We start from the raw sequence: 21448 nt of genomic DNA, 5'->3' as shown, positions 1-21448 counted from the left end.
CTCCAGTCAGTTCAGCGCACCTAAAAAGAGGGAAAGAGAGCGGTCAGAGAACACGTAGGACATCTGGGTTTGGAATTTCTTCCATCCCGATCGAACTGTGCGAGGTCTACCGGCTGGTTTGAAACATTATCTCTGCCAGTTCACAGCTAAGATTTACCGAGACTCTAAAGTCTAAATGGGAAGCTAAGCAATTTGATGCCTGAACAAACCGTAAACGCAGTGCAATTTGACATGAAACTAATTAATTACCCACAAAATTGAGGATGAAACATCTTCTGTAAGATGCGTGTCACAGCATTTCTTTAGCTCTTGTTCCCTTGATGATGCTTATGTTTGTGTACAGAGGGAGGGAAGTCTAGACTAGCGGTCCTGGGCCTCATCAGGACAAGACTTATATCTCCTATAGGATCATATGGCCAATAGGAAGACATGCTGCCCAGTGCCTCAGTGAGGATGCGCTATGCCTAGCTATTGATTTTCTCTTTGGTCTCTCTGCAGCTACGCTTACTTATGATAAAACTGAGATGGGGGGGGGGGGGGAGGGATCCATTTGATGAATCCTGAGACCTTGTCAGGGATATAGCGTATCATAAAACCAAGACAGAGGCGATCAGATCACAGCTCTGCCAACTGCACAACACAATGTTCCAGAGCAACATGACATTGGCAACAATTATTTTTAGACATGAAATTGAAATTGTAAGTTTGGTTGGACATGGAATATTCAACCCTCTGGGTGTCCCGTTACAGTGCACAGAAAGGAGAGTCAAACCGATAAACCAGAGGGAAGCAGGGATCCCGATCCCACAACTCTAGTAACAATTCTAAGGCTAACCTTTAAGCACTGAAGAGAATCGCTCATTTATCATTATAGCTTTCTGTGGTTTGCTGGTAATGCCTCAACGTATCTTAGAGAGTGTGCATAAAAACCTTGCCTCAACAAATGTCCGGCCAACTTGGGTACCTTCATGCCCCCCCCCCCGCCCCCAAAAAAGATTCTGCTGCACGTGACCTGTGACATGGCTCACATTGTAATAACCTTGAGAATGGAAGTATGAGGTAAAGAGCAGAGTGAAGGAAATATCTGACAGGATGGGAGTGACATGTTTGCCATGTGGGAGCTGCATGTTTTAATGTGAGAAAGAGGGGGGGTGAAGTAAGCGTAGCCGCGGGGGGGGGGAATGCATCAACATTGGAAACAGCACGCAGGGTGTGACATTTTCATGAATACTGCTGATCAAGCAGCAATGAATCAATGTTGTCCTTGACCCATTTTTACACGGTATAACTTGAGTTGTCACGCAACACCCCTGTTCTGCAGAGTGCAGTCTGGGGTGCCGTGCTGCTGCGATTTGGATTTCAATAAGAAATGCACAGTGGAGGCCATTATAAAAATTAAAGTAATTAAATGTCATCAAGACACTCATTAAAAGATGGCAGTTGACTTCAATGTCAGGAGTGCTGCAAAACGATTAGCAGTGGTGCCTGAGTACCGATAAAGAAACTTTACTGTCAATGGGGTGTGTGTGTAACCAAAGGCATTTCATATTGCCGTCCCAACCACCTGCTCTGTGTCTGTATGGCACGACGTCTGCCTATTCAGTGAGGCAGAGAGGAACTGCTGCTTCCAGCTTTGAATGACACTGAAGATGTTATATCGATTCGCTCGGCAGAGAAGGGCTTTTATTTTTTTTTATTTTTTTTTTGCTGCTGAAATTTCAGCCTAACTTGAAGAGAATGGTAATCCCTCCAAAACTCATTCAGTGAGGACAAAAGGGCAACAACCACTTGCTGTTGAGATAGGGCAGCGAATAGCTGCCGCTGCCGCTGCCGCTGCCGCTGCCGCTGCCGCTGCCGCTCTAATTTGCATTTAATGAGGTGGTTCCAGAGTAAATTCCCATAACAGGTTGCACTCATCAGATACATGAACAAATAAATAGATAATCAATCAATGCATTCATCAATCACGCACTTCATCTCCAAATGTCGCGCCCACGGAAAATCTGTATTTTCCATGTTGAGCTGTCATTATTGGAAGGCGAATTTGGGAGGGGGGGGGGGGCTCAAATAAACAAGAAAACAGATCATCTAGAAATGCATTAACCATAATCTCATTAGTCAATCAAAGGCCTTTACACCCTCGGAGAACAGAACAGTCTGACAGCACACCCCCACACCGGTGGGTGGATTTGTGCCTAATAGCGGTAGCTCACAACACAAGACACCCCCCCACCCCACCCCCACCCCAGAAATGGAGAGACATCCATGTGCAGCAGCGGCAGCAGCAGCATGCTGTGGGAGAGGATATCGATGGTCTCCCTCGGGTAGCATTCGCCAAGAAAGCCCTTATGCAGCACGCTGCGTGCCAATCAGCGAGCGAGGTCATGGGGGGTGGTACGTTTTCAGATGGTCGAACTTATGCTGCAGCTTGTGTGAGTAAAGCCTCTGCAATTTGTGTCTGGGCAGGGAATCAGGGAAAGCAACTTTGCAAAAGGAAGTTAATGAGATGAAGTCTGCCCGGCGTGATGTGCCTCCGCGCGGGGGGGGGGCTCACAGTAGCACGTGGGAACGTCTCGGTTGTGTCTCACCTGGGTTACTCTGAGGGTGGGGAGTAGCCAGACGTTCACTCTTGCCAAAAAAAATAAGCTCTGCTGTGTCAAGGAGGTAAACTGATGCTGCAGCATGATGGTAAAATGGTATCGACAAACCGGCGAAATGGGTCCTCAGACTGCCAGCTTTACGAGCCCAAATGGAGCAACGGCGTCTGCTGAAGTGGATCATATTCCGACTGAGCTGCTGGAAAATGTCTGTTTCGCTGGGTAAATGTTCGCCGTAGCCCCCAGTCCAAACATCCTGAACAAACGCTGATGCCGTTACTGACTAACTAACACATCTGTGTTTGTGATTGTGGTGTGATGTGCTGTGACACTTTAAAAAAAATTCCCTGCAGAGTCTGCCAATGTTAGAATGTGATAGCTCTTGGGTGACAGCCTTGATGCCATGGCAACACAGAAAACGTCGGATTGGCGTGAGATGTAATCAGCGGCTCGTTTTCAAATCACCTATTAATATTTAGAGCCCTCTCTGGAGGAACGGGCCTCAAACAATGGAGGTTCTGGTTGTGGACCTGGACCAGTGCAGACTTGTTTCATCTATGACCCTGATGTGAAGAGAAGAAAGGAGAGATTGTACGCCACGCTCATATCGCACTGACTTCTATGTTTGGAGTGACTGGCTAATTAGTGCGTTTCCGCTCTTGCACTTAATGAAAACATTAATTACTTGGTGTAAAACTCAGATGAGTTTGACATGATTTTTTTTTTCCTTGGAAAGTGTGTGTTTGCGTGTTCATGTGTGCCGGGGGGGCGAGCCCAATGCAGACCCCTCTGCATCAGTAGAAGCATTTACACCCCCCCTTGTAATTCCAAGTGTTTCCCCCTCACAGATCATCGCAGGAATTTCAGTAATACGTTGATACGCCGGGTCCCTCCTGACCGGATCATCACACCAGCATATAAATAAACGCAGAGATCAAGATGAACTGGTCCCGATTTCAAAGCTGATCGCCGACTTTGGATCCTAATTCTTGCTCCGTTGTGACGTGCCCTGATGCTGGGGGGCTTATGACCAGGGATTTTCTTCCGGAAAGAGGAACGCAGAGTCTGTGAACACCGCCTCAGAATATCAATATGGTCCCCCCCCCCCCCCCCCCCCTCAAATGAATATTCTCCACAGTATGGGCCCGCAGGTGTGTAGACTTTCAAACATTCCCAAGTGTACAAAGGTACAAAGAGATAAAAAGCATATTCCTTACCGCTCTCTGTGTGAAAGTTAGCACTCTCTTTTTTTTTTCATGTTGGAGCCTAAATATGAAAGAATAATAGCCAAAATGAAATCCACGATCACTATATCCATTGATACATTTCCCTGTTAGTCTAAGATCCTCCTGAGGTCCCGTGTTCTACTTCACAAGGCAACAGAATGACTAAATAATGCATAGAAGTCTTCTACATTGTGTTGTGTAATCGAAAAAGCAACTCGTGCACATATGTCCAAATAAATGAGCACCGGCGTGCAAAGTGTGGGCTGCAAAAAAAAATATTCTCAAGCGTTTCAAGTCTCAATGAAGGCATTTCTTCAGCGGGAACAAAAGCTTATTTTGTGGAGAGCATGAAATGTGGGTCAGCTGGTCTGCAGAACATGCCTCAGCCTTCAGGAACCACATATCAGTCCTGTGCCATCGCTGAGAGGTATATAGCAGCAGATAAGCTCCACCACTGAGTGCATTAACATAGCATTAACAGCAAATAGCGGCTGCAAAATGAGGCGTGGGCCTGATTTCACTGATGTAGCAGTTACAGTGGGGCCTCAGGCACTCATGAATAATAAGATATATGATAGGAAGCACTCGACGTAACGCCACTGTGCTCCATCCCCTTCTTAAAATGACCACGGTCACCTGGCAACACACGCACACACTCATTGTGTGCATGAATTTCATTACTCAGACTGTAATTTAGGCTTCATCATATACCTCATTGACCAACGTGTCGTTTGCATATCAGATAGAGCTGCTGCTCCGTGCTGTGGTTAAACACCATCATCACGGGACCTCCTTTTACGCACGTTAAAACAATGAAGCGTCTCAAATAGGAAAGCAAATCTCTGGCTGCGCGCATCCGAAAGCCGCTTGAGTAATGGCCACAGTCGGCGTCGTTCACAGTTTCACCTGCAGGGGGGGGGGGGGGGGGGGGGGGCTCCAGAAAATGCACAATATTGCTATTGACGACGCTTCTTGGCAGTTGGGGAGTTTTTTTGACCTTGCGGTTCAGGTCCTGGCTGCAAGCCGTGAACCCTTTCAGACGCGTCCTAGGAGAAGTACTTCAAAGTCAGGAATGCACCTCATGACATGACGCCCCCCCCGCCCCCCCCCCCCCCCCCCCAAAAAAAAGAGTTCAGACGCTGCATTTGACACGAATTTGCAGACTATAAAAATATTGTATTTACCTTTGCAGATGACACTTGAAGCCAAGTCGAAGGAGGGAGGGCTTGAGCCGATCTCATCCATTGATGGATGAGAGCATCCGTGCCTATAAAATGGGTCTGGCGGTGCTTCTTTGGGGGTAAAATTCAGGTGTCCCGAGAAAACACGCGTCTCTCGGCTCCTTTTACGCGTGACGGCCTGCGCAACCAGCGATGCCCTTCAGGAAACCCATGACAACGAGATAAAGGACGGACTCCTCTTCCCGTTCCCCCGCTTCGCACCGGAGAAATGACAGTCAGCACTCCCCTTTTGCGACAACCACTGGAAGAAAAGAAAAAAAAAAACCGAAACGCAACCGGCCAGGTCCCCGATGTGGCTTCGAGGCTGCAGCTGTGCAGGATCGCCTCCACTGCGCATCCGCCTGTTTGCACCTCCGAACGAGAAAAGAGAAAACGCCTTTGAAGCGACAGGCTCTGCTTTAATATCTACCGCGCTGTGAGGGGGGGGGTCTGGTGCTCCGAGGAATTCAGCCAGATGTGCGTATCGCTCTCACGGGGTTTCACCGGCGACGCAGGGCTCAGTGCGAGTTAATCCAGAGTGACTGAAAGGTTGCTGCCATCATATGCCCCCCCCCGGACTACTGTCGACCGCCGACCCGGCTCCATTTCTGACCAGAGGTGCTGTGCTCTGAATTGTAATCAGTGCGCTCCGATCTGCACAGAGAGCATTTGTGTGCGCACAGATGCAGTTCCTCCCAGCCGATATCTCACCAGCAGGCATCATCATTTATTCACGGCTTGACATGTAGTTGCTTTATTATAATCTCTCTGCCTTTTTATTCAATTGGAAAAAAAAACTAAATATCAGATTTAGACACAAAAGATGTGGAAATAAGAAAGTCTGACAGTAAACACACACGCACACACAGACACACACACCAGGGTTTAAATGAACACTTTAGTCACATTTTGTCAAGTCGAATTACAGCCTATAGCATGTAAATACGACATAGATTATTGGCAAGAGAACGTGGACTTGGCTGGAAGTGGAATCCCCGGCTCCCCCTTGGGTCTGCTTGGCACGTACCCTGTGACTGATGCAATGATCCTGTGGCCTTTTGTGCAAGTTGTCAAAGTAGCCTATTTTCATAAGTCTATTACAGTAGAGCGGCACAGAGGGCTTCTCGCAGATTCAGTGCTTTTCATTCCCAGGACCAGTGACATATGTTATCCTGGCACTTTGAAATAGGAGTTCATTGTCATCCAAAGAATTACCCTGAGGATTTCTGCCGCAGATCAATTGCTCGATCCAGTTACCGGTACTTTGACTCAAGACCAGTGGGAATAGCCTAAGTTATCCAGAACTGGAATGGTGAGACACATATTGCAGAGGAAAATGTTCCGCTGAGAGTGAAAGGATCTAATCGAGGAAAGCTCACCAGGTTTGGGGTATATCGTGGAAAGAAAGGCTCCAGGGTTGCATGCCAATAAGCAGAGGAATCAAACGACTTACGAGGCTGAGCCAATAAATCTTGAGTAAATACAGAGCAGACAGTTGTTCAGTGAGTTTCTGATGTGTGTTTTATTGCTTTTACTGTAAGCAGAGCTGATTACTGCCATTTCAGCCAATTTAACTCTGACCTCGGGGATAGACAAGATAAACAGGCCCCTTCAACCGTAAACAGCATATATGTGATACAGGTGATCTGAGCTGTCTGCTGGCAGTGAGGTTCTGTTACATCAGGACGACTTTAATTTGATGCCAAAATGTTCAAAGAAAGAGTGTTCAAGTGCCAAGTGGAATGTGCGATGATGGAGTTAACACAGGCTTAACACCAGCTTTGTGGTGTTTAAGGAGAACTGTGGAGGTAACCACGCAATATGAATCGTTATGATTGCTTTATGCCGCCAATAGTTAAATTGCAAAAACCATTAGGCGTAAAAACTACAAGGGGACTGACATATCTCTGTCACGATAGCAAAGACTTTTCTGGATCCACATGTCAATGTATGTCAGTAAATTCATTTACCACCAAAGTGCCATCTACTGTATCTTCAAATTTTAATTGGAGAAAGAAAATATATATTTTTTAAGTATTCTGCTAAGTGTCGAGCTCAATTGGAGAGTGCAAACCTCCAGTGCTGCAAAAGATTTACTGACTTCACATCTTCATCCTGTTCATTCTGCCTCAAAATCCAAGCATTTCTTTCAAAACAAAAGGTCCGATCTTAAAAATGTAACTGAAATCTATTGGAGATTGATATTTATTTATTTATTTGGGCAATACATTGAATTTGCAAACATACAGGAAAAGAAACACGTATGCTCAATAACAAACAAGGTTATATAACCTCATGAGTTATACAATTTTCACTTATAAATCAGTTATGACTGAAAGAGACACGCAGCTTATAGTGTATTAGTAACAGTGCCACCATTATAGTTGGTTCTCGGCTTGCAGAAACGTCTTTGAACATTTTTGTGTGTGCCTCTATCTTTGATATGCAAATAGGTGTCGAAAATAATATGAACCTTTAATGAGGGATAGAATCCAAAAACTGGGGTTTCTGCCTCCTCTTAATATCCGCACGTCTTTAAAATATGTGATTCCAAGGTTTGACAATTTCCATAAAGGAGCTTTCTTCTTCTAATGCGGTGCTCAGAGAAACATGCCTGCGACAAGGAATGAATAATGAGGTGGGGCGCTGAAAATTAAACACAAGCATACATATCCTGCACGGATCAATACTCTCTGTTTAGTCAGGGGAACGTTATCAAAGACTGCAGGAACTCCATGTTGCCTGTAATTATTAAGTTACTATGGAAACGGTTACATGCCAATATGCATTGCTTGGCATAAAACGTATTATTAATCCAGTGCGCTTCAGTGTAAAGTTACGGGTCATGCTTTTTTTTTTTTTATTCCCGGACATGCTTTTAAAAACTCAGCAGAAGGAGGAGAGACGACGCCGGTGGAGTTTAACAGAAACAGCCAATGAGTGCATTGCAAAGTGGGGCGGGCTTTTAATTTCGCACGGTCATTGGCTTATAAAACATCTCCGTCCCGCCTACTCTGAGAAGCCGGCGAATGTCCGACGCGCAGATTTAAGTGGTCGGCAAATCATATGCGCGGTAACTTGTAAGTCTAACTAAGAAGGACGCTGATTGGTTACTCGTGTTAAAGCGCGCAGCATCATAGCCGCTTCTGCTAGCCGAAGCTCCCTTTGGCTATTTTTGGGGTCAGTCGAAGGGCTTCGCAGCGGGATAAATACACACAACACGATGGCTGCAATTCTCCTCCGGTCCATTCTGAACAAAAAGGTGAATTTATATCCTTGCTGGTTTTGTACAACATTTTATTTATCTTTGGCGATGCATCTCAAACTAGTTGCAACCTGTGCTTCAAGCTAGCAGAGTCTGTCGCACATTAGCCACCTTACAGGCGTTCAGTGTGTTTTTATTTGATCAAAGCCCTGGGACTTTATTTCTTTACAGGTTCCTCTCCAGCTCGGTCGTTGCTACTCCGCCTCATTGGTAAGAACTTCAGCATTCATATACCTGACTGTTTTCATAGCTCATCTGAAAATAGCAGGATTTATGCTGAACTTGTGATTCTAATACAAATATAGAACGCATGCAAAGTTTACTGGCAAACTCAAGTGTGTTTTATTTACATGACAAATACTGTCTTTGGATAAGGATATCTTTCGTTTGTTTGTTAAAATCATTTGTGACAGTTGTGAAATTGGTTTAACAGGATTATCTTGTTTTATCTACAAAGGATATCTCGTTATTTTCATTGTCGTGGCAAATTTAATTGGAACGTTATTTAGTCTGACTGCGCAGAATCTTAAAATGAATCGACACAATCCAGAACGTGTGCAGAAAGTTGACAGAATTTAAAACATGTGTTTGGTGATGAATGGTTGGTCCTTGATGAGCTATGGTTGTAACCAGGCAACGGGGGAATTAGTCCATGTGCTTCTGTGATCCTCCAGCCCACCACCAAGCTGTTCATCGATGGCAAGTTTGTGGAGTCTAATACCTCCGAGTGGCTCGACATTCATAACCCCGTAAGTGTTCATGGATTTACTGTTTTCAGCGGTAGAATGACCTCGGCTGTAGTAGTAAATCATTCACATTGGCGAGGGGGAAATATTTCTTGGTTTGCCAGATTCGAATATTTAGATTTGGGAACGAGAGAATGCAGAACTTAGTATTTCATATCTTGCAGAGGTCCTGTCTTGCTGTAATTTAGCTTTTCACATATATAAGCCTCTGGAAAATGCTATAATTGATGATTATAGCGTGTAAAAACCGCCATCTACTGTCATCACAAGCCATTGCATCTATACCGGATAGAAAACAACCATTCGCTTATTAATATTTATGAATTCATGCGCATGCACGGTAATATAAAGTAATGGCTTCCCCTGCTCTCAGTCAACTTGTCTGGTGCGGACGGTCTCGTTCCCCTCAGGCCACTAATGAGGTGGTGGGACGCGTTCCCAAAGCCACTCAGGAGGAGATGCTGGCGGCCGTGGACTCCTGCTCCAGGGCGTTCCACTCCTGGTCTGAGACCTCCATCCTCAGCCGGCAGCAGATCTTCTTGCGCTACCAGCAGCTCATCAAGGATAACATTGTAGGGAGATACGTCACTTTTTACATACATCTTCATGTTTAATTGTAAGCCTTGGAGCAGAGTTGATACTTCTTTGTGTTTCTCTTTTAAAATCTTCCTCGCTGATGCCTTGAATTAACCCTGAGCCACTGTTCCTCTGATATTTCAGAAAGAACTGGCTAAGATCATCACCACGGAGCAGGGGAAAACCCTCGCCGACGCGGAGGGGGATGTCTTCAGAGGGCTCCGTAAGTAGAGCATTCACTTCCCAGGGTGCTGTTGGGTTCGGACGCCCTGATTAGATTAAAGCGCTGGTGAATCCACAGCAGAGATCACACTCTGGTCTACCCTCTACAGAGCCTGTGTCTCTGATGACAGGCATTTATTTCGGTCAACCCTTTATGTGCTCGTCTCCTCGCACGAAGCGGTGTCCTTGATAAACGATAGAAACGATAGTTCTAAGCTCACTTCAGTGCGACGTGCTTGTTCTCTTGGGCAGACTCTCATCGAGTCTCGTTGAAAATCTAAGAGCGATGCTCTCTTGCAAATAAAGGGATATAGATATGTTAAGGTGGCGCAGTGGGTAGCGCTGTTGCCTCATAGCAAGGAGCATTGCATCGTCTGTCTTGAAGGTAAAACTCATAATAACACCACACTTGATGTTACAATAACACTGTATATAATTATATCATTGTGTGTGTATCTATATTGCAATGAAAAACGCTTTTTTCCATTATTAGCGTTGATTTGAGAGTTTTTAGACGGATTAAATTGTGTTCTGTTATTTTATATGGAAAAAAAAATCAATTTGACATATGAGCGATTTGAATTACGAGCTCAGTCCAAAAACAAATTCTACTCGTATGTCTTGAGTATTGCTGTGTTTTCAAACTTAATTCAGCAAGTTGTTTGACGGTCTGCCATGACATTTGAAAGACAGGCTGCATCTTCACCTGTGCCACCAGAGATTTAGAGATTTCCCCTAGTGCTCGTTCTTTAAGGAAAGCAAATCAATAAACACCTTTTTATATATATATATATATATATATCCTCCTGAGACCCAGCTCGCCAGTTAGCATGTCCTCTGTAATGGACAAATGTCCACTACAGAGGACATGCTAACTTGCTTCCTCATACGTTTTGCACTATAGCCTTCATATTTCTCTTTGTCTTGGAGACCTCCTCGTCATTGCTCCTAATGATTTACCACGTCCCTTCCCTTCCTCCCCTCCCCTCCCAGAGGTGGTCGAGCATGCCTGCAGCATCACATCTCTCATGCTGGGGGAGACGCTACCTTCCATCACCAAGGACATGGACACTTACACCTACCGCCTGCCCATCGGGGTGTGCGCTGGCGTCGCACCTTTTAACTTCCCCGCAATGATTCCTCTCTGGATGTTCCCCATCGGCATGGTCTGCGGTAACACCTACCTGATGAAGCCCTCTGAGCGCGTCCCAGGATGCACCATGCTCCTGGCCAAAATGCTCCAGGATGCTGGGGCGCCAGATGGGACACTCAACGTCATTCATGGCCAACATGCAGGTGAGAATGTGTGTGTGTGTGTGTGTGAACCCGCCCCCAGGCAATATGTAGATGGATAAATCTCCATAATATCCACAGTCTATATCTCTAAGTAATTAAGGCGTGTGTGTGCAGCCAGAGGATCCGGATCTGTGTTCGCTTGTGCCTCAAGGGTGCGGAGAGAATGAAGACGAGACGACTTATTCTCTCTTATTCCGTTTTGTGCAGCGGTGAACTTTATCTGTGACCATCCAGCCATCAAAGCCATCAGCTTCGTGGGCTCTAACTCTGCTGGGGAGTACATCTACGAGCGGGGGTCCAAGAGCGGCAAGAGAGTCCAGTCCAACATGGTACAGCCAAACTCACAGCGCACGTTTCAGCTTCCTCAGATTTGTCACTAGGCCAGTTTTCTGCTTCTTCTTCACGAGACTCACGATTCTCTGTTACTAAGGCAACGCCTCAGTGCTTAGCTGTCAATCATGGACGATTTGTACCTTGCGTAATTGCCACTGTGCTGCTTTGGTTTGATGCGTGGTGAAGAGAGCCTCGTCCACATTTTTTATTTTTTTTTCCCCCCATTTTTAGGGCGCCAAGAACCACGGCGTGGTGATGCCCGATGCCAACAGAGAGAACACCATCAACCAGTTGGTGGGGGCTGCCTTCGGAGCAGCAGGCCAGCGCTGCATGGCGCTGTCCACCGCTATATTTGTAGGGGATTCTCGTGAATGGCTCCCAGAGCTGGTGGAGCGCTCGAAGTCACTGCGCGTAAATGCAGGTAGCTTCATCAGCGTTTTCAAATGGCGCGTGTTCTTATGCATCTTAAATATAAATATATTAAATGAAAAGGGAAATGTGCACACGTTCCTTAAGGGGACCAGCCCGGTGCAGATGTGGGGCCCCTGATCTCTCCGGAAGCCAAGGCCAGGGTAGAGTCGTTGATACAGAGCGGGGTGGATGAAGGCGCCACGCTGCTGCTGGATGGCAGAAACGTTAACGTCAGAGGATACGAACACGGAAACTTCGTAGGGCCCACCATCCTGGGAAACGTCAAGGTGAGATTTGTCTGAGGGGATAAGCTGTGGGGCCAATGCTGCTTCTAAAAATGTAGTCTAATTATTATTTTAGAAAAGCAAGAGACTGAAATGTCGTTTTAGCAAGAACTAATTCCGGTACTCTGAAGTTTTTTTTAAATACCTAATATGAACTTGTAAACTGTTTAGTTAGATTTTTGTATGCAGTAAATGGCAAAAAATATAATATTTCAACATTGATCAAAATGAGTCAACACATTAAATGAGGCAGAATTTTATTGATGACTGGAGCGTGACAAACTAAAAAGTAATGACCGAGTTTAAACATTTCACTGTGCAAATATGACTTGTTTTGAATTGTAATAGGCTTAACAGGCTTGCCTTGTAATTTAAGAATAATTACATCAGTGGTGTGGCTCGGCTTGGGGTGGCTTGTTTTCAGCAGATGAATTTGTTTTGTTTTCCCGGTCTTGGTTGGCAGAACATCCTAATCTGCTGCATTCTTTTTTTTTAAATTGAATATTTTGGGCCACCCCTGATGAGTGTGGCGCTTCATACATGGTAGATTTCAAATATCCGCTCTAAGCGTTGATGCATTTAGATCCTGTTTGAATCTCTGACGTGATTCTTCTCTTCCTTTCAGCCAAACATGAAGTGTTACAGAGAGGAGATCTTTGGACCGGTGCTTGTCGTTCTGGAGGCCGGCAGCCTCGACGAAGCCATTTCAATCATCAACAGAAACGTCTACGGCAACGGCACGGCCATCTTCACCACCAACGGAGCCACGGCACGCAAATACACGCACGAGGTGGACGTCGGCCAGGTGAGAGAGGCTTTCAGAAGGGGGTCAGGACACAAAGGCGTAGATCGACTAGATGCTTTGTGGTTTCTGAACTGACTATTGGGGATCCACACGGGTTATTATTTTGGTCCAAAGTGAGCCACAAGTGTGAGACTTAGCATAGCTAAATAGTCTTGTGTGTGTGTGTGTGTGTGTGTGTGAGGTGATCTGATTGGGTGAAGAGGGGGGAAAAAAGGGCTAAATTACTTTGAAATGTACAAATACTTTAGCGGCTTTGCTAGTTGTTTAGTGCGCATTAAAGGCAGAACCAGTTGAGCAGGAGGTACAGCAGACACTTTGTCGGAAGTCATCTGGCAAAACATAGAAAGTATAGCGCAATCTCAAAACTGCATTTTGCAACAGCAGCCAATCGGAGTCTGTTCCAGGTTCTACGATTGAGTCTTGGTCCGGTGCAGCCTGTGTACGATGTTTTAATCTGTGACAACTGCTGCTGCAAAGAGAAAGAAATTGATTTATTTTCCTCGGCACAGGACAAAAGCGCGACTTGATTCGTTCATTGGCTCCGTAATAATAGAGACTTGGAAACGGAAATGATGCCGGGCTGCAGCGCGTGACTGCCCGGCGGGCCGGCCTTCATTTTCCTGGGTCCAGTAGCGGACGGAATGTCAGGGTGAAAGGGAAGTTTAGTTTAATATTGACCTGCCACACCTGCTGTTCAAACAAAAGGTTCCATTTTGATCTCTGCATAATTTCTTTTGCATTTGCACAGATCGGGGTGAACGTGCCGATCCCTGTCCCCCTCCCCATGTTTTCCTTCACTGGCTCGAGAGGCTCCTTCAGAGGAGACACAAACTTCTACGGAAAGCAGGTAAACGCCAAAAGCAGCTTCACGTGTGTTCTATTAAATATCCTTCATCTAAACGTTTGCACCGTCACCGCCAGGGTATCCAGTTCTACACTCAAATCAAGACCGTCACGTCACAATGGAAGGCCGAGGACGCCACCGTGACGAGCCCGGCTGTTACCATGCCAACCATGGGTCGCTAATCCCAACCATCGGTGACTTCTCGTATGCTTTAAGAAGCACAAAGCGGGGGATTTTTTCACTCTGCAGAGATTCTTGATGGCAGCACTTTGGCAGCTGGTCTGAGCTGATGTAATGGATAAAATGCGGTGGTGGAATGTGACCCGGAATCATGACCAGCGGTTACATTTAGCAGGATCAGGATTCTTGCAATAAATCAGCAGCAGTCTTCCTCTGATATCCCCTCGCTGTTTAGTTTTATTTATCTGGATATTGTGTCAATACTTTGAAGGTAGAGCTTAATGAAACAAACGTTGCATTAGATAATGTCACAACAGTTCCTGCTGTAGAACCTGAACTAAATGTGTATTCTGCTGTGTACCCCGGAGTTTTGTGCTTGACAGTAAGTGATTGGCTTTTTTGTGTGGGCACTGAAGCGTAATTGCAGAGTTCTAATCTACGTCACGTTAAATATCCGGATTTCTCTCAGGAAGCTGACTTTTGAAATGTGATTGTCTGCAGTTCACTGTGAATAAAGACAATCGTTTGACTGGAATCGGCTTTTTGCAGTTCGTCTGTTATTGTTGCAGTTTCCTGATTGGGACTGCTGAGAACGAGGAGCGGATTGAAATTACAGCCATCCTGTCATCGGATTTATGAATGAAAGCCCCCCCGTTTTTGCGGGCTGTTCACTTCTGACGTGTTCACTCTGAGCCTTGCACGCGTCGCGTTCATCATGACGTCATGAAGTCATACCGTCGGCGGACGTGAGAGGGTAACTTCGGACATCATGGTGAGCTCGGACTGTTTAGTGTTCGTGTAACTCCGTTCACAAGTTGCTTCAGGATTATTTGGTGTTATTCTAGCTGTTAAACTATTTTGGGGATTATAGAAGAGCCCCCCCCCCCCCCCCCCCCCACACACACTTTTATTAACGTTTAGTCAACTAACTAGCTTGTTTGATAACTTCGCCAGCTAGCTTCCTCCAAAGTAGCATCCTCGCGTGCTAACGGTGTGACAGTGACTGAAGCTAAGCTACGTAGCATCAACGAACTTCACGCTATCGCACTGGTGTAACATTTCGTTCCTCCGACATTAAAATGAGTCTTATCTCGGGCGAGAGGAGGAGAACTGACCGTTGCCATAGAGATAGGAGGAGGGTGTCTCTTGTTTTATTCGATGGAGGAAAGTTGTGTCGAAAATGCTAACGTTAGCCATGGCCATAGATATATAAACTAACTAGCTAGCTACACAGTTTAAATGTGAACAAATTATGTACAGATATGTTTTATGGGTTATGGCTTTTGATTCTGGAGGCTCCTTGATCTAGAAAAGTTTGTTTTTATTGTTATTTGAATGCTGTTTCAGACTTTAGTGTTCCTTTCTTTATTGTGTGCAGTGATGTTAATATTAACATTCTACAATGATACTAATAAAGTATGCACATTACATAACAGCATTTGGGATATTGATGACTAAAGTTTTATTTAAAGTACTACTCGGCGGTTGATAACTTTGTGGCTTAATGTCCACAGAATAAGAGATCTCCATCTCCCGGTTCGTGCAGGAGAAGCACAGATCACTGAGCGGCTCGCAGAAATGTTTTAAATTTGAAAGCATTTGTGCTATTTATCATTTAGGTAATTGAATTGTTCGTCAAAACAGAGAGGAAATGGACAATATCGGTTGTCTGTTAATCCACGACCATAACCGTTTGGGTTTACAGTTCAAGAAGCTCCCAAGAGAGCAACATGGAGGACAGCCATACATTCAGCGTGGTGACGAGGTGCTAAACTCAAAATGTGGCCGTGGATAAGACTTGATTTCACCGTTTACAGCCAGAGAGGATAAACCGAGGTGCACAGATAAAGATGTTGCCTCTGGCGTTTCTCTGGATGTTTAGGGGGGGGGGGGCTGCTGGTGAACTGGTAGAATAAAGCGGTTCTTACCCACACAGAGGAAGAGTGTTCTCTCATTAGCGCATAGCTCCACCCTATAAGTCCACCGTGGCGATGGTTGCTATGCAGGAATGCACTTTTTTTAGCTTGTCCTATTCGCTTTGCTTTGCTCTCTTTGCCACTTCCCTTCCTTGAGACGACCGAGGAGCTCGGTCGGCGGTCGCTGCCGGTTTCACAGCGATCACGCCGCTTGCTTGGGACGACTTCTCCCGGTGCCGGAAACTAAATGTATCCCTCCAGACGGGAACTTAACATTTGCATTCGGAAGAAAAGCCAAAACGAACCTTCTGAGTTTCAGAGCTCTGCTTTTCAAGTCCAATTGAGCCGTGAAGTTCGCTCCGTGCCAGTTTGTGTTTTACACAGTATCTACTGACTGAATGAACCGTCCTGCTCCTGTTCACTGGCACACCGCTGGTTAAAAGCATTACCGACGGACATTTTTATGGACGTTTTAGCAGGATCATTTGATCATTTTGCTGCCTCGGCAAATGTACGTTTAGTTTAGCTATCTAATTTACCATTCTCTGACAAATCACTTCAGGATCAATGAGAAACATTGTTTTTTTTTTTTTTTGTAAAGAATAGCATCAGATAAACATCAAGAACAAAATGACCCCTTCATTAAAGTCATACTGACCTGTTTGATGAAGGCAAACACAGCCTTGAGGAATTTGTCTTTAGTCATAGTTTCATTAGTTTATTGAACGGTTCATTGGCTATTGGATACAGAAGGAAACCGAGCAGAACCAAGGATCCGCTTTTTGAATGAACTGCACGTTGTCAAAGGTTCCACAGAAGAGTTTGTGTGTTTTTGAGATGTGAGGACATTGTGTAAGAGCATGGGCCTCACAAGGTAGGAGAATGTCATGTTGTTAATTTTCTACGCACGCTGGGTGAGATGAGTCTGGGTGGGGTTTTCCAGTCTGGGTGGGTGTTTCCAGTCCGAGTGGGTGTTTCCTCACGTGAGCTCTCTGAGTTTAGTCGACAGATATTGAGACACGCTGCAGCTTCTGAGTATCGACAACAAAGGATTTAAAGTCTGGTCATCTCGACCGCTGCAGAAGATGACTCAGAGTGTAAGAGGTTGATGTTGGGCTCTGTCTCAGTGGCTGGTTGGAGAGTCTGCCAGGGAGGGGGGGGGGGTCAAACATACTAGTCTAGGTGATTCTCCTGCTTGGAACTCTTCTGCTGCTTGTCAGCAACGGAGCGACTGTTTTTTTCCAACCAATTCAAAACGGCTTGATCGAATGAGAGTTTTGTCTCTTCCGATTCTCCCAGAGTGAGGATGATGGAGCTCGTCAGGGGATCGGTTCCGCTCCGGGTCCGGGTCCGGGTCCTGGTCCTGGTCCTGGTCACTGCCGCAGGGCTGAGCCAAGCCCAGGTTAAGACCCCCATCCTGGATATGAGCAGCATCCTGCCCAGCCTCAGCCGACCAGCCAACCACAGCAGCATCTTCTACTCTGTGATGTTTGACGCAGGGAGCACCGGGACGCGGATCCACGTCTACACCTTCATCTACAGGGACTCGGGTGAGGTCCTCTCAGGGCCCTGACTAGCCTCTGTCTGACCCCTGTTATCTCCTGTAAACCTGTACGTCACCGCTTTGTGACACGAAGGCTACGCTCGACTTTATAATCCTATTAAGCCACATTCAAGTCAACGTGTCGACTAATGAGGGGATGTGTATGCTAAGCGGGTTCTAATAGCTGCTACGTGTTTGACGTGGGTGGGTCTGGTACTTTCTCAGTGGCGCTGCCGGTCCTGGACAATGAGATGTTCTACTCCGCGAAGCCCGGTTTGTCGGCGTACGCCGACTCCCCCGGTGAGGTGAGTTCACTGTCAGAGCGGCCTCCCTCTGAGTGAAGAGGTGCAAAACATTACAAGTGAAGCCCCTTAACAAGTCGCCCTGCTGTTTAAACAAGGCTGGACACGCCGTCAGGGCGTTGCTGAAGGTGGCAAAGAAAACAGTGCCTCGTCTGGAGTGGGGGAGAACTCCGGTGTGCCTCAGAGCCACGGCGGGGCTTCGGCTTCTGGCCGCAGACAAAGCCCAGGCTCTCCTGGACCAGGTCAGCTATGCTACACGCACAGATCTGCTGGGGGTCTCTGTTAAGTACTGTGCAGTTGTTCATGGGGGGGGGGGGGGGGGGGGGGGCTTTTATCCAGGGAAGAGCAGGCAGAAACATTTCCATGCTATGGCAGGTGGCATATCTGAGCAGTGTGAGCTTATCGCTGAAGGGTCTCGTGGAGGGGGATAAGATGGGGGGGGGGGGGGGGTAATGGAAGGTAAGTGAGGCTTTTATTAATCCCCTGTGGGAATTAATTAATCCCTTCTAGCGGAGGGCACCTCTGAATGAGCTGCCATTAGAGCGGATAGTATCAACGCCGTTTCTCTGTTGCGTTCCCCCCCCCTCCTCTTTCCCTTCTTCTTCCCCCGACAGGTTCAACACGTGTTTGATGAGTCTCCCTTTTTGGTCCCGGACGACAGCGTCGGCATAATGAACGGCACAAACGAAGGTAACGCCCCGAGCAGCAGCGCGTTCGTCACTCGTCGCTCTGCCCTATTTTAATGCCTCTTGTTTACCACAGACATCGAACTAAACTGCAGTGGAATATCACGCTCTGCTCAGGACGACACTTGAGAAAATTAAATTGATGCTCACCGCTAAGTTGTTTTGACCTTTAAAGCTGTGATTGCACGGTGAGCGGTTGTTATCGTGGGCCGTGCTGCAGTCGGGTTCGTCAGCATTTCAGCCTTTGGAATTGGAGCGCTTACGCACGCGCGTGTGTGTGTGTGTGTGTCAAACATAATAATGTCTGTGAACATTCAGGATTTTTCTAATCTAAAATAATCTCATGCGCTCCTAAAAATGTCTGTTTTCTGTCTCTGGCATGTTCGTTCATCTCTCTCATGAAGGGATTCTGGCTTGGGTATCTGTGAACTTTCTGGCAGGTGAGTAACGTGCGCTCGTGTTTTTGTTACATATTAAACTTCGTCATACGATCTTATTAACGTTTACAGGAATACACACAACCCGCGAGTTCACTGCCTAAAGGAGATCGCTATGATCTTTATCGGGCTCGGCGGTGAGGTTGGATACGTTCGTGTTGCACGCTTGCGTGTCGATGATGCCTTTTGAAGATTTCATCTGAGGTGGAATTGATTAGTTCTTCTCTGCTGGATTAAAGAAGGAAATGTTTTTTTGGTTTTTTTTTTTTAGGTCAACTGAAACCACAAACCAATAAGACAGTGGGGATCTTGGATCTGGGAGGAGGATCCACGCAGATCACGTTCCTGCCTAAACTCAGGGTCTGTTCTATTTTATTTTATTTTTATGTTCACTCATGAACCTATTTTGATTGTTATCATTCTCCGTCATTCCTTTTTCCGGTGCAGAAAACGATTGAAAGCGTTCCCGTAGCCGATTACATCGCCAGATTGGACATCTTCAACACGACAATTCAACTGTACACTCACAGGTGACAGATTCTACTATTGCTGCGTGTTTCATGAAGCACAGCGGGTCCTACGTTAGGATTTGTACTCTGACCTCATCCAGTTACCTCGGACACGGACTGATGGCAGCGCGGTTGGCGACCCTGGGCGCGCTGGGTGCAGAAGGTAATGTTCTGTGTTTGGGGAAAAAGGTTCCTGCTGCCATTAACTGTGGCTTTAGTGTGTTTGTTGTGAGACTCAAACTGTGAATCGGTTGTCCAAGTGCTCTCTCTGATGTTTTCCCATCCCGCCTGCTCCTTCGAACACCGAGTAAAAGAGGCACCGAGATGATCTTGGTTTTTTTTTGCGGGATGTACTTCCCAGTCTTTCTTCCTAATAAATAATTCCAGCGAGAGCCTGAGATGAATCGCCGAAGAGCTTCAGATAAGATTGTGTGATGGACGAGTCCTTGAGACCAGTTGTGAAGCCGTTGAGCCAATTAAAGGACGGAATCGATGCGACTTTGATCTCACAGGGCTGGAGTGGCAAGTCTTTAAGAGTCCCTGCCTGCCAAAGAAGTTCAGGGATGAGTGGAGCTTCGGAGGGCTGCGCTATCGAGTGAGCGGCGACCCAGACGGTAAAATCCTGTTTACTTTAACTGTTAACGGTGTGATGGGGGGTGAAAAATGCATTTCAGATTTAAGAAAGTGCAAACCTGACTATTTTGTGACGGCAAACAGAAAAACCTCTGCAGTGGAGCCCGATAAAAGCGGCGTGTTTGAATCTGTTGCTGCTCCAACGCAAGGCGCATCATTTCCCCCTCGTCTGGTTCCTCTCCAGGCCACGCAGGCTACAAGCTTTGCTACCAGGAAGTACTGAAGGTGGTGAAGGGGAGTCTTCATCAGCCGCTTGAGCTCGACGGCGGCAATGCTTTCTATGCGTTCTCTTATTACTTTGACAGAGCGGTGGATGCAGGTCTGATCGGTGAGCACACACACGCACACACACACACACCTTACATTATTGCCCCGCCCAGTGGCAGGACGTGAGTCATCTGCACCTTCCTCGGTACATTTGATGGGTTTAATAGGCGTGCAGTTATTAGAGGGATTTCTATGCTCTGCCGGTCCGTGCTGAAGGGGCAGAAGCACTGATATAAGTATTATGTAAATCTGCACTGGTAATGAGGGGTATAGAATTTAAAATGACCCCCCCAATCGCTCCCCGTTGCACAGATGGGGCCCACGGGGGGATGCTGGAGGTGAGAGACTTCAGGAGGAGAGCTAAAGAGGGTGAGATTGTTTAAGCGGTGACTCATCGCGTACTTGAGACACGGCGTGAATCTCAATCATCGTGGTCCATCCTAACAGGCGTGCCTCCCGCTGTCTCCTCAGTGTGCAATAAGATGAGTAAGTACCGGTACCCTCCCATCAGCGCCTTCCTGTGCATGGACCTGACCTACATCACCTGTCTGCTCAAGGATGGGTTCGGCTTCAAGGAGAGCGCCGTGCTGCAGGTGAGGCTGGTTTACACAGCGCTGTGATCAGGGTTTGTGGTTTACGCACACACACACACACACACACACATGCTACTAGCGTAGCGTTGTGTAGCTCAGACTGCAGCACGAATCAGAATCTGTGACGAACCACGGCAATAGTCACGATTGAAATAGTTTCCAATTAGCGTTTGTACTCTTTTAATGGCAGCAGTGAAAAATGGCCGTCTGACATTTGGCACAGGCATAATAGTGATATCACCCTAGAACTAATTAAATAAATCAAAAAGCACAATTCACGTAAAAGGTGAATGGAAAAAGTCAAATGGACACAATTTAGTTTTTTATATTTTATTTCAATAGATACAAAAGGCATGTGTGTGATTTGCTGTCGTTTTCTCCCAGTTGACCAAGAAAGTGAACAACGTGGAGTCGAGCTGGGCTTTGGGCGCCACGCTGGACCGCTTTCAGAACCTAAGGATCCGCTGAGGACGCGGCAGCAGCGAACATTACGATCTATAATCTATACGTACCGTATCTACGCTCCCCAGAACGCCGGCTTCATTCGGCCCACGACG

At 46.5% G+C, this 21448-nt stretch overlaps 2 protein-coding genes across 3 annotated transcripts; both read left to right on the top strand.

The window, feature by feature from the left end:
• The first annotated feature begins 8266 nt into the window (after positions 1–8266).
• LOC137909291 (methylmalonate-semialdehyde/malonate-semialdehyde dehydrogenase [acylating], mitochondrial-like) lies at positions 8267–14533 on the top strand. The gene is made up of 12 exons (XM_068753735.1): positions 8267–8305; positions 8480–8518; positions 8983–9057; positions 9465–9626; positions 9775–9853; positions 10846–11148; positions 11356–11477; positions 11713–11902; positions 11998–12179; positions 12802–12981; positions 13730–13828; positions 13903–14533. The coding sequence occupies exons 1-12, from the start codon at positions 8267–8269 to the stop codon at positions 14005–14007; spliced, it is 1575 nt and encodes a 524-aa protein (XP_068609836.1). The 3' UTR covers positions 14008–14533.
• A 2692-nt stretch (positions 14534–17225) lies between these two features.
• Positions 17226–21413, top strand: LOC137909012 (ectonucleoside triphosphate diphosphohydrolase 5-like). 2 transcript variants are annotated; one of them, XM_068753415.1, is made up of 13 exons: positions 17226–17471; positions 17690–17769; positions 17865–18008; positions 18381–18456; positions 18857–18892; positions 19161–19249; positions 19337–19419; positions 19500–19561; positions 19911–20012; positions 20216–20359; positions 20611–20667; positions 20770–20891; positions 21276–21413. In XM_068753415.1, the coding sequence occupies exons 1-13, from the start codon at positions 17228–17230 to the stop codon at positions 21357–21359; spliced, it is 1323 nt and encodes a 440-aa protein (XP_068609516.1). In that variant the 5' UTR covers positions 17226–17227; the 3' UTR covers positions 21360–21413. The 2 variants fall into 2 exon arrangements, 1 of the variants encoding a protein (XP_068609516.1); XR_011105986.1 differs by lacking the exons at positions 20770–20891; positions 21276–21413 and having other exon boundaries at positions 20116–20359.
• The last annotated feature ends 35 nt before the right edge of the window (positions 21414–21448 follow it).

Source organism: Brachionichthys hirsutus, chromosome 20 (assembly GCF_040956055.1).
Source record: "Brachionichthys hirsutus isolate HB-005 chromosome 20, CSIRO-AGI_Bhir_v1, whole genome shotgun sequence".
Lineage (NCBI taxonomy): Eukaryota > Metazoa > Chordata > Actinopteri > Lophiiformes > Brachionichthyidae > Brachionichthys > Brachionichthys hirsutus.
Note: the sequence above shows the minus strand (reverse complement) of the source record. Positions and strands in the feature narration are given on the sequence as shown.